Genomic DNA, 13589 nt, shown 5'->3' on the forward strand with positions numbered 1-13589 from the left:
TGGCCCAGGTGTCTCCAACAATGCCAGTTAGTGTTCAGCACAATCCCTGCATGCAGGATTGAACAGACAGGGAGAGGCAGAGGAAGAGAGAAGGAAGGGATATGAGAGAGAAAAGCGGGAAAAAAAAGCCAGACTATTCATCAGCAAACACACATTCAACAATCCCCTCTTTCCCTTCATCATCACACTTCAGTGCCAGTGTTTCATCACATTCACGCCAATGTTTAGGGCCGCCTCAGAACACAACCTTTGGGGGGGAGAAGAAAAATCTGAATCTATGTGAGAAAGGCACAAGAAAAAGAGGGGGGAGGACAATCTTGTGAGGAATGTCCGACAGGAGAGAGAAAGAGAAAAGAGATTCTTGCTGGTTCAGTCGTCGTCTTGCCAGCGTCTCCCATTGGTCTATCTGAGAAGGCGGGAATGAGGGAGAGACTGGAATAGAAAGGGAGAGAGAGAAAAACAGACAGAGGGAATTCCTGTGGCTTGGCACACTGCACCGAAAGAGGCGTGGCCTGTCGCGTGTTTACAGTGTAAGACAGTGAGAAACAAGCTCTCTCCGAGGAGTTAGGGCCTCAGATCTGTTACTATTACACTTTGTCTTCTGTTCACTTTACCACCCTAACAGTTTTTGTCACAGTGAAGTGAACAAAAAGAGACAAATCAAAACTTCTTTTCATCACCTCTTGGAGTCACAAAGTAGTTGTGTTTTGTGCAGTTCTAAGGTGTTCTGCTCGTCACTCTTCTGAGTTATTTGATGGGAGGTATTTGATGGCAGGAGTCCAGACACTTAACTGTCAGCTTTTTACATTAGGGCCTCATTACGCTGTCACTGCTGGTGGAGACTGGTGCTGCGGCAAGTGCTTGTTTGTAGCAATCAGGGAGGAAAAAGGGTCATCTTGCTCCACACTCCATGAATCTGTCTGCTACAGCAACATGAATAACTGCATGTTCTCCATAGAAGCAGCCCCTAGCTACTCGTCAGTGACACACTCGCCAATACAAGCTGGGACACTCTCTAACATATTGTGCATACATGTACACACAAGTTATAAAACACGCATACATATGCTCAGACTTTTGAGCACCCCCCAGCCCCCCAAACACACACGCACAAACGCTAACTCCTCTTTCCTATGATGAACACCCCTGTTCACATTTTTTTATAACGCTTACAGCAAATGAATAAGCCACTCTTGTAGGCTTTTTAAAAGTACACCTGAGAGCTGCCCCCACTGGGCTCAGAGGATGAGAGCTTAAGGTTAAAAAGCCTATTTAAATTTCAGAGTGAGCGACACACTCACAGCTAACAGCTAGCAGTCCCTGTAGCTTTGCTCTGTGATGTAAAAGTGTTTCCAAGCTTTTACACATATTTAAAAAAAAAAAACACTACAGAGAGCGAATGGATGCAGCAGCAGGGGCAGTCACCTGTGGTGTGGCACTGTAATGTGGTCACAGACAGAGAAACACGACTCTGTGCGTCAACCTCCACTTCAGGTGCGAATACAGAAACCCCGTGCAGTGTGTGGTGTATCCCATTGCAAGTCTGCATGGGACTGAGTAAGGTCTATCAGGTTGCAAAGTGCTAAGTATCAGTGTGAGCATCATATTTCCGTGCTGAAGATAACAAGAGCCTGCTGCCTGTTGTGGTGGAGGAAAAAGGTGCTGCAGTGCAGATAGTTGTGTATTTTGGTGTGGGTTGCATTGCAGAGAAGCTTTAGGCATATGAACGTGTGCTTGTGTGCTTATGTGTGTGTGTGTGTGTGTGTGTGTGTGTGTGTGTCTCCCCTCCACTAGAGTGCTCCTCTCTCTGTGGGGAATAGTGCTGTAGGTGGTTGGAGAAGTGGGTGGGGTCAGGGTGCAGCCGTGTAGCCAGGTGTGTGTTGGAGCTGGAGGCTGGATGGCTGGTTGTAGTACCTTGTTAGTCACAGTGTTGATTGCCAGCGTTGGAGAGGCACTTCCAGAGATCATACACTCCATCCCCAAAGACTCCGACTCCAGGCTGTACGGCGTAGAAGCCTGTGGGGGTTGGGGGCGGGGTGTGGAGGCAGACAAAAAAAATTCAGCACTATCCAATTATTAAACACATGAGATCCCACTGCACTACATCTACCAATCTACATGATACAAAACAATAAACCAGCAGTGCTGTCATATGACAGAGCAACACCTTTATTTAGGTCACATTTGAACTGTGCTTTCTGAGAAGACGGAGACAGCCCCCGTTCCCCACCCTCACCTCCCATCCAAACACACATATAGTGTATACACACACGCACACACGGCCTCGTCTTGTTGTATAGGCGCACTGTTGTGAGAGATAACTCTGCCATGCCTGTCTCCCAAAACTGCTTACTGTAAGAGGATTGGTTGCCAACAATACCATTTTTAATTCATGATAAACATAAATGAGATTTCAGAAACTCTCAATTTCAATGTCTGAGACTCTTAATGGAATGCCTTGTAGGCAGACAGTGTCTAGAGGGGGGAAGGGTGAGCATGGCGCATGTGTCCTACAGAAAACACAGTCTTCACTTTGTGCTTTCTTTTGTGTCGTGCTCAAATGAACAGAAGTGAGTCAGGAGAGCTTTAGCTGAAACTGTTGGCCGAACTGCATATTAAAAACAATGTACTTTTACATTTGTCAAGTACGCAATCTCACACCAGCAAAGAGACACAGTTTGTTGAATGAATGCGATAATATTTCGATGCTGTAGGGCGACTACATGAACAGCGTATTAAGTTTTATGTAGTCTCTGCTATGCGTGTGGTAGAGACAACGGCACGTGTTAGTGTGCGCGTATGAGTCTGCCTCGCCAGCCTAACAGATTCCTCTTTTCCTCGTACCCTCTGGTCAGCCACATTGCGGGGAAGGAGGAGACAAGAGGCCGCTGTGTCGGGATGCCCCAGGGCTAGGTCAATCTGTGCAGCTCACTAAAACCTCAACAGCTATACGTAATGCTGGACGAAACTCATCCATAATTAAAGACAAAAGCTCCTGCTCAGAATAGCCGCGCGCAGTTCTGCATTAATTGATGTTTGTTAAAAAAAGTGAGTGCAGAATGTAATGTATGTAATGGCTGCCTGGGGCATAGTTTATTAATAAGGACCCCACTTCATGACAGGCTAGCGAAGCAGCATGGAGAGGCAGTTACATAAAGTCTGGATATGAACTCCTACTGTGTGTGTGTGTGTGTGTGTGTGTGCGTGTGTGTGTGTGTGTGTGTGTCAGCATGTGGTAGCGAAAAAGTGGAAGAAAGTGGGAGAGAAAGGAGGGTAAAAGGAAAAGGAAACAGAGGCAGAGGTAATGACATATAGGCACAGATTAATCCTGAATCAAACAGAGAAAGAGGCGGAAGCTTAAGCAGAAGAACAGCATAATGTAGAAAAATGCGTTTTCTCACCCTCTCTCCAGACCGCGGCCTCTTCTTTGGCCGTGTAGGCAAGGCGTCCTCCTTTGGGTTGGTGTCGATGGCCCAGTAAGAGCCCTGCAGACAGAGGAAAGACCTGTGAGCTGGTAAAACACTACGAATTTCTTTTTCATGAGACATCCCTTGGATGTTTGCTCTGGACTGAGACATTTCCTCTCTGACATGACAGGACACAAGCATCGGATCTTTCTTTGGCGCTGCAAATTGTCTGCTTTGGTACAACGCTATTTAATCAGGGGCCTCATCTGCTCTGCTAAAGTCAGCCCAGTTGATAGCTGTGAGTTACTGCGGCGTGTGGGTGGGCTTTGTTAGTAAGAAAGGCTTGGCTTTTCCTCCTCTGCGGCTGCTCCTCAATGAGAGGCTGGTGAGGGCAGCTGGTGGTGGTGAAATGCTAAGCCTTTCCTGAAGCTGTACTTCCTCAGCCTCAGGTACTGAGTCAGAGCGCTGTTGCCAGGGATGAAGGCTCCACAGTCTCAGCACAGGAATCGAGGCAGCGCTGGCCCTGCCGTGTTGCTTTCTTCTAAGGTCTGAGCAAGGCTAATCAAGGAGAGAACGGTTGGGGCTGGCTCTGGGACTGCAGCTAGCAATTCCACAACCAGGCTGCATTATTTATCTTTGCATTCGGCCCCATTTAATTTATTTTTCAATGGTGTTCCTCCTCGAAGCCAACAGGAACGGAGCTAACAATACAGATTTTTACCCTAAGGCCCTGCGAGTTCTGAATTTATTTTTAATATTTCATACGGCCCCTGATAAAATCTCAATTGTCAAGAGAAAGTGAGATCAGGACCTTTAAAATTACTTCCTTAGCAGAAAGAATAATTGTTATTTCCATGAGAAATTCTCTGAACAACAGGAGAGGCCACAGAACAAGCTGTATCTCAAGTATCTATACAATAACCACTGCATACACAATGGCCTGCTCTTGTTAAAACCAGCAAATCTTTTATTTTCACAGCTCACATACACCACTGCTGCAATTGTTAAAATGAAAAGCCAGGGTTGGCCTATATTCGTCAGGGGGTTAAAATTGTAAGTTTTAATATGTGTAAAGGCTTTGGGGTCGATTAACATTTTCCTCAGAGGGAAGAATTATTCACAGCACAATCAACCAAAGATGAAGAAACATTTCATATTGATGTAGGCTACAGTAAAACACAGCGGAAACCTCATTGCACATCCCATGATTTCTACAAGGAGCTTCACTGAAGAATACATGTAAAGGTGATAAAAAGTGTCTCTACATGTCAGCTAACTTGTGTTAAGATGCGGGGGTTAATTGTGGCGGTACAGATGCAGATGTTTCAAAATTAGGAGCCATAGAGACAAAGCCAGGCTTGGTGGTACTCCTTTTAATTAGGGGGGGAAATCACACATTAAGTTAACCCTCGTGGGAGAGGAGTTTCTGCATTTCCCTACACCCCCACCCGAGAGAGTTGGCAGGAAAAAAGAAAAACATATAAAGAGTCATTAAATTATTCACAAATATACTGCAGTATACTGTAGCAATGCCAAGCGAAGTGTGTCCGTGGAGTCTGTGGCCACAACACAGCAAAGCCATAATATCCTCTGCAACCATAATACAAAGGCTGCTGTAAAGATTTTTTTTTGTTTTTAAAGATCCAGATAACAGATGTGCTCTCTTCCCAAAAATGGCGCAGCTCATTTTCATATATCAACATAAATTATGTCATCTAGTTCCCCTTTTCTGTGTAAATATAGGAAGGACAAACACAACAAGTACACCGGTCATTCTGGAAACTCCAGGCAGAGACACATGACCAATTATAATAAAGATTATTAACGGTGGCCTTCACATGCTGCATTTCTACCTCTGAGGTAGACGAGGTGCATGCATGTACAATACCAACTGTCATCTTTTACACCATCTCAGAGTGAGAGACAGACAGAGAGCGACATGACTCTCCTATCTCATCCTACCAGCAGTTCTCATATTCCTGCCACATTATAATATTGATGCAACATATCAAGAGCGGCTAGCGCCTCTTTGAAGTTGTCTTCGGGGGGGAAGGGAGTGAGGAAAATTCCAAATTAAACATTAAGGATGCGAGCATGTTGGCCATGCATTTGGAATGGGATCCATACAGCAATAGATTATTTTGTATTTAGTGGAGCAGCTCCCAGGAGTGTCAATATCAGAGGATTACAGCAAAACATGAAATTAGCATTCAGTCCCCATCCCCTACACAGCTAGGCGTAGCTCTTCATGCATGTGCCGGTGCGTTCGTGTGTATGTGTGTGCAATCATTTGTGCGGTTTCCCAAGCATATGTAGCGTATGGTCCGACAGTGCCTGGATGAAATCTGGGTTAGGCTACATATGGTTAGAACTATGCAGACGTCACACTAAATATAGGCTCGGAGGCTCCTTCTTCATGAACTACTCAGTGGACCTGGGGACAATATTTATCAGGTTGATGTCGCTACAGATTGTGAAGTAAATCGGCTGAAAAAGCCACTGTAGGTGGTCCTACAGGGATTCAAATGCCAAATTAACATGTTGGACTTGGACGTGCTTTTATAGAGAGACAAATGGGAGACGGAGACCTGAGTCGAGACCAAATGGTCTGATTCTTTTTTGTTTTGTTTCGTTTTTTGTTTTTGCCTAAGTAGGTTCAGCACCTTGAGTAAATAGTGTAAATACTTCAGGGACGCAATATTCTGGAAATGACCTGACTTCTACCCTGTTACTGCCCCATCTCTACCAGTCTTTGACTTTTTTTTCCCTCGCCCACATCCTTTGTCTGTACTGGTCCAAAAAACTAGTCTCTCCTTACATTTGAAATGCAATTCTGTGGGGGTGGGAGGTTCATAATAGATTACGAGCATGCCATGCATTTCCAGACTGTCAGAGTCCTGGCAGCCATTCAAAGGTAACATTTTTCTACCAGAGATAGCCTGATACGCACCAAAAAAATGTTTTAGCAGTGAATGTTGCCAGCTGAGAAACTAAACATATTCTTCTGTTTGACGTTTTCCATAATTACAAGCATTCATTTGTGTTTATAATCAAATTCATGTTTAAAAGTCTTACCTTTCCTGGGTCATCTTTGGAGCGAGGCACTTTGAGAAAACACTTGTTCAATGACAGATTGTGCCGTATTGAGTTCTGTAGGGAAAAACAAAGAGGGGGGGGGGTTAGTGAGGTCAGTGGACACATATCAAAAATCAGATTACACAAACAAGTCTGTAGTACTTGAGTGTGGAGTACGCAACTGCCAGCAGCAACAAGGGCATACAACTTGTTGGCATGTATCATGTAGGTTTAGTCAGAGCTCCTGTCATCGAGGTCAGCTTGTTTCACTGTTATTAGATCTGGCCTACAACTGTGTCCAGATTTCACTCTGCACGCATATACAGGAGCTCAATCTGTGTATAAAGCCACCAGGAAGCAACATCTTTCATCAATGTCCAACACACTGCATTCTGGTTGCACAAATATATCGAATTCCACAGGCGCCAAAAATAGGAGCCAGAAGGAATCCCACACTGGGATGGGTTGCTGATACCAGGGTCTGATATTAATTAATGCTTCAGTGAGCTCCTGTGGGGGCAGGAAATAAATTATGTAGATCATTCTGAAACTTAACTCATTACAGTGTTACAAGCTACTCCACAGCGGTGAAGAGGGAGGTTCAGCCAGCTGCCTGATTGGGGAGGCGAGGTGGGCTAAAGTAGCCACAAGGGCTGGAGAGCGATGCTCCGGGCCTGGGTTAACCAGCTACAGCAAGGCCCTCAGAACCAGCTGGAGGTAGGCCAGCTGAGGGCTTACAAGAGCCAATGGATGCACACGTTTCTCCACTCCACTTTATGGAGTGGTATTGACAGATGGCCACAGTGAAAAGCTCTAGGATTCTCTGATGAGTTTAACGGATGCAGATGAGTAGAGAGAGGTACAGACAGAGAGATGGACAGATACACAGATAGAAAGAGATACAGAGAGAGAGAGAGGGAGAGAAAACCCTAAGTACAAAAGATGGGAGCTGCTTGTTCAACAGTATAGGCAATTATACCACAGGAGGGATGATAATGACAGCCTCGTTGTAATGCTGTCAATCTTGCTGGTTAAATCACTCTGAAATGCCAATGCAATCCAGAAGAAGTCTAACAGACAGAAACTACAGAGAGAGAAACTGGCACCATAGACAAACTAATTCTGTTGTGTTTTGTTGTTGTTATTCTTGTGCCAGAAGGGAATATTTTCTGAAAGTGAAACTCAACCCAAAATCTATCTTTTGAGTATCAAACAATCATCCCCGTAGGCTTGAAAGAAGGATGTAAAAAAATCTGCACCTTCACAAAGAATTCATGTTACAACGGATTCCCCAAAATTTGTTCACGACATTGACTCCCTGTTGCAGCTCGCGTAGTTCAACTTGAAGACTCTGGTGTTAGCCTGCAGGGCGGTGAAGGGAATTGCTTCTTCTGCCATCCAAACCCTGGCCAAACCACTGCACAAACGAGCGTAATGCCCTGTGGTCGCTCATCTCATTCAAAGCACTGCTCTTTTTCAGCCCTGCGGTGGGGGAATGGACTGCCCACCAAAGTCAGGACAGCAGAGTCACAGCGCTTATTCTGCCGCAGGTCGACAACAAAACTTTTCATTCTATACCTTGACAAACCATGCGAGCACTTGTATATATCTTATTTCTTATTATTATCTTAAGCAATTGTTCTGTAGCACTGTACATGCTTTTCTTTGTTTGTTTAAGGGATGGGGAGACATCTCACTCTTGCTCCTATCAAGACTGAATGCATTTATTGTAAATCGCTTTGGGCAAAACCGTCAAAAATGAATGCAATGTAAACGTGACAAGTTTCAGACTAGGAGAAAAATGTCCTCTTCACACACCTGAATCATAATCCACCGCTCTGCTGTACCTCTGTACGCTCAACCAAAATATGTGGCTAGAAACTGAAACAAAACTCTTGAGGAAGCAGATGTAGCCTTATTTTGACGTGTATGTAAAACATACTGAACATTATAATGGACTGTAGAGACATGGGTTACACTGCAGGACACTTTGACACTCTTTGTCTCGCCATCAATGTAATCCAATATAACTGACACAGTTTCAAGACAGCCATAGCTGCTGTTGTTTCTGAAGAAGCAAAATGCTAAATTTAACAGCCGCATTTCAAGACTGCAGGATCAAGTGATACTGAAAAGATTTTGGGTGGAGTATCACCCAAATACCTGAACTGAGGAAATTGAATCCTTACAGACAAAGACAAGAGCACGGAATACAGGGTAATAAGAGACAGTCATACACCAGCAACTGTCCCACTGCTTCAATCACAAAGAAATAGACCCACACAAATCAGAAGATACTCACATTGAAAAAATGAGCAGTCTCTTACTGACGATCATTTTCATCATCAATTAATCAATTATTTATTCAAGTAACTGATTTGTGGCATAGTCTACAACAAAAGTGAAAAATGCCAATCACAAGTTTCTTGTTTTATGTGAACCAGATATCGATTTTAAATGTTATAAAACAGAGAAAATTGTCAGACCTTCACATTCTTCCTCATATTTGCATGAAACTACAATGATTAATCAATTATAAATTCATAAATTTTCTGTTGATTGTCAAATCAAGTCATTAACCAATAGCTTCAGCTCTGGTTTCCACAGGCACACAAAACATTATCGACCATCACAGCCTGTGTTACACACCAGAGTACATTTATGGAAAGGTCTCAAACCACAATATATTTTGGTCACACTGCTATCGGATCTTCAAAACTAGATACTAAGGAACTTGCGCTGCAGCCAGAGCTTTCTGTGGTCTGAATGTAATCCAGCCACAAAAAGCTGATCTGTAGAACCAGATCTGAAAAGTCACATAAACTTGACACATGTATCCAAACGCTTTAAGACAGACAAAGTAAAAGTGACCGGGTGGCCCTTGTAGTACGGGACTTACTGACTGACACCAACCTTCAGTACACATGAACACGACCTCGAGGTCCTGCCTACTCTCAGACTCATAGATGCTCCCTCTTGTCCTGGGTTCAGTCTGGCTACTTTCCACAGGCTGCAGTGACAGCACCATTATACAGGCCTTGTCCTTTCAGCCACCCTCTGTCCCTTGCCTTGTCGCAGTTCAACATTAGTTCAGATGAATAAAACAATGTGAACGCAGAATGTGATCATGCATAGTGGATGGTGACAAATAGATATGAGGCTCTCCATTTAGCTAGCCTATGCTACTTTAAAAACCTGGGACATGTCCAACAGGGGAGAGTCTGAGCGAGAGGGTGTGTGATGCAAGCCGCACAATGCCATACACACTTAAGTACTTAAACCATGTTTCTCTCTCACAGCCTGTGTGTGCCACTTGATGCCAGGCGGACAGAGGCAGCTGAACTTGCACAGAGAGGTGGCTCTATCCATTAAGGACCTTCTGCTGGGCCTAAATCATTGATACAGCCAAGCAGCAAAAGCCTTCCGCTACATTAGAAGTTTACTTTTTAATGAACTCTGCCTGCCTGCTCCCTTTTCCTCCTGAAAGGCCCTGTGCCCGCGACGTCCCATGGTGTGTCAGACAAACTCTTTCCACAGCTTTAGACACATCTGTGGTGTGAAACTAACAGGCTGTGGGTCATTTATAAGGGAAGAGATGAACCAGAACAAAAGGGAACTTTAGAATATTACAACAGCAGCAGGGGAAGAAAAAGAAAGCGCGATGACAGCGACAGTCGCTGCACTTGATAGATCATAGTGTATTTGCTGAGCAGGAGAGAAAGGGGAGAACAAGACAACGATAGGATGATGAAAAATTAGGGCCAATTACTGCTGCGCATATAAACAATATGTCAGCATTTGAGCAGCAGCTCCTTAGATTTACCATCTAGGGCTGTGTGAGTACAAAGTATTAGCTTTCAGACAGTAGGCTAAGTTGGTATAAGGGTATAAGTGGATCTTCGCTACAGAGGGAAGTGAAGTAGGTGGAAGAGGTCAGAGGGTGTGAACAGTGGTACACAAAGTGAGTCAGACAGAGCTCACTGCAGGGGTCCTGCCCAAGTGCTGCCCAGCATCTACCTGCAACCCCCACAGAGCACTTCATATCCGACCTCAGCACAAGCTTGCGTGTGTGTGTGTGTGTCTGTGTACGTGGGATGCCTCCTACACACCTAAAAAACAGGCACACACACTGGAACGTGTCTCCTAACAAATGGCGGTGATTTAACACACCAGGACAGCAGTGGAGGCGTAAGCAGCTCCGCCCTCGCTGCCCCCCCTGCTGAGGAGCGCTGCAGCTCAGCAGAAGGGCCGCCAGGGGAAAGTAGGTCAGGCTGACCTCTGCGCTCGGCGTGTCAAACGTTCAGAGTGAGCTAAAGGGACAGGCCATGTCAGAGCCCTGCTCCTCACAGCTGGGGAGGAGGAGGCACCCTGTGCACATGGTGAGGGACCCAAGGGAGTGAACTCGGCATGTTGGGACAGACACACGTATGCACACATACCGGTTATGACATAGGGACGAACACCAGCAACCAAGGGAGAGGAAGAGTCACACTGTGGTCCAACGTGAATAAATCAATGCCCCCGTAGGTTCCTGGCCTTCCCACACTCACACCATCATCCTGCAACTTTATGCCTCTGGACAAAGCATATAAAAAAGGTGTGTGGGGGTTCTAACCAACCAACCAACACACGGCCCACTCGTTTATTTCCCACAACCAACAAAAAGCAACAAGACGTATGAGTCCAGTTGTGAGTTTACTTTAAACGTTCCTGAGACCAAGTGAGAGTCTGACCTAGAGGAGCGCTTAAAGTGTTAAGATTTAACTCCAAATGAAGGGGAGCTTAAACACTGCTGGATTTGCTGTCTTTGTGATCAAAGTGTTCGCCCCAGCACTGCAGTGTGTGGGAAAATAGGTGGTGGTGAATGGTGTCAGGAATTGGTGGTTAGACATTACAATGACGCCCGCTACAGGAGCTGCTCCTAAAGGCAAATGTAGAAATCATTCCTAAGTTCAGTTAACCTTTCCGATAAAGACTGATTGGCAAGGGTATTAAAAGGATGGACACTTTACAGCTTAGAATGAGGCGAGGTTAGTTTTGGGGGCATTGCCTTCCTAATCACAGTATTGGTCCCATTTCAAGTTTCCCATTTTGTATGAAATCAACATGTCTTTTCACATTAACTATGAAGTAGAAGACAGAATAGACCACAGGGCTTTTAGTGAGTGAAAGAAACAGCCATGTAAAATATTATGCAGGACTATTTGGCCACATCTAATATTTTGTATTGAATGTCTGTACAGAGAAGAGGAGAATGACAAATCAAACAAACCCAAGAAAACATTCTTGTGAGTACGATTGAATGTAGGATAGGACTTTAACCTCTAATTGACCTGTCAGCTAGTCTGAATGATGGAGGGATATAAAAGACTTGAGCCACTGCTGAGATAGATGCTTCAGATCTGTCCAAAAATACAGAAATAAGATCTCTTGGACAAATGAATGGTGAGAGGGAGGGAAAGAACTGGTCTTTGAGTGGGTGAGTGAGCGAGTGAATGAATGAAACAACGGCCAAACAAGTGGAAAGAAGCACAGATCAACAGATGAACATGAATAGTGTTTACAATATGGTGGAGCACAGGTATCGCTAAAAGGAGTGGCTGATGTGACAGAAGACAGCAGTAAAACCGTAAAATTTAATCACCATGTGCAAACAATTTCATGCGAGGGAGGAAGTCTGTCTAAAATGATGAAACAAGCATTGAACGAGCATTTTTGATGTGCCGGTCACAGTGTTATACTATTAAATTTTCTGTATTTGACCTTTTAACAGAACAAAAGGTGAAAAAAGGGAGGGGGAAAAATTTGAATAACTTGTTATTAAAATAATAAACTTAGGGGAGGCTAATTCTCCTGAAAATACAGGAAATGAAAAGTGGGTTTTGCCTCAACATACTGACCTTAAATTAATTGAGTAATTGTGAGGTCAATCGACAGAAAATGAATTGACAACTATCTCAGTATTAATAATTAATCAATCATGAGTCATTTTTCAAAGGCAAAAGCTGCAAACTTTCTTTGGTTTCAGCCTCTCAGATGTGAAGATTTGTTGTTTACCTTGTTTGTATGCATGTATGGCGTACAACTTGGGTTTCTAACTGTTACAGTTGAATAAAACAAACAATCTGAATACATCACGTTAGGTTTGGGGAAATTGTAAGGGGTATTTTTCATCATCTTTATAATTAAAAACATGATAACTTAAGAAAATAATCATTGCAATCCTACAAAACATGACATGATAGAAGTCTATTTTAGTGTGCCACATACAGAATGTTTGCAAGTATTTAGTCTGCTGCAACATCAGCAGACATCGTTATTTTTGACTTGAGAACTGTCAACTACAATGTCTTGGTATCTCTCTAACCGACAAATTCATTGACAATTACATTTTTACCAAGCCTACCCAAGAGAAAGAAAGAAAGGGGTGACAATAAGGAACGGTAAGAACTGACTGCTGCAAGCAAGCTCGCAATAAAGGAAACTAGAATTGAACCAGAACACATACAGTAACACACACACACGTAGATTACTGTATTTTTAGGCCTTTGTTATTTTATATGGACCCTGTGACATGCCCACCAACACAGAACAAACTCCTCAGCCTCGGGGATCTGCACCGAGGCCACGGAATGTAGCACCTTCGCTGTCTATTTGTAGTGGGTGTGGGAAGGCATGTGGGATGCCACAGCATTCGCTCAGCAAGGCACTGCTTTTAAAAAAAAAAAAAAATGATGTTTTATTGGACACACGTACACAGAGACAGAGAAAGGTAAGTTCGTCCAGGTGCCATCGCCACATGATTTAAACCTGTTAGCTGTGAGAAGAGCTGTGACCTTAAGGCCATCGGAGCAAGACTCCTCTGCCTGACTGGATGAAAACTTGCTGTGTGATGACAAAGGAGTGCCAGGATGCTGTTTGGTATAATTATTGTCACCTCGCCGTTTTACCACACGTGTTCACAACAGGTACATGAATCAGGAGACAAACTTCCCTTAAAGGCTCCAAGAGTGACTGTAAAGTAGGTTTTCCTTGGCTTCAATGACAAAAATAATTACATTACGCACCCATTAAAGACATATTTAATTCTATTTAGCACTACCTAAG

At 44.0% G+C, this 13589-nt stretch overlaps 1 protein-coding gene across 1 annotated transcript in view; it reads right to left on the bottom strand.

Annotated features, from left to right (window-relative positions):
• foxj3 (forkhead box J3) overlaps positions 1 to 13589 on the bottom strand; it is a 69029-nt gene that overhangs the window by 10391 nt on the left and 45049 nt on the right. Inside the window, exons 3-5 of the mRNA XM_070844567.1 lie at positions 6483 to 6557; positions 3402 to 3485; positions 1915 to 2016 (exon numbers count right to left, since the gene is read on the bottom strand). Coding sequence (XP_070700668.1) covers positions 1915 to 2016; positions 3402 to 3485; positions 6483 to 6557 — 261 coding nt within the window. The remainder of the gene's footprint in view (positions 1 to 1914; positions 2017 to 3401; positions 3486 to 6482; positions 6558 to 13589) is intronic.

This window comes from Pempheris klunzingeri, chromosome 2 (assembly GCF_042242105.1).
Source record: "Pempheris klunzingeri isolate RE-2024b chromosome 2, fPemKlu1.hap1, whole genome shotgun sequence".
In the NCBI taxonomy this organism is placed as follows: domain Eukaryota; kingdom Metazoa; phylum Chordata; class Actinopteri; order Acropomatiformes; family Pempheridae; genus Pempheris; species Pempheris klunzingeri.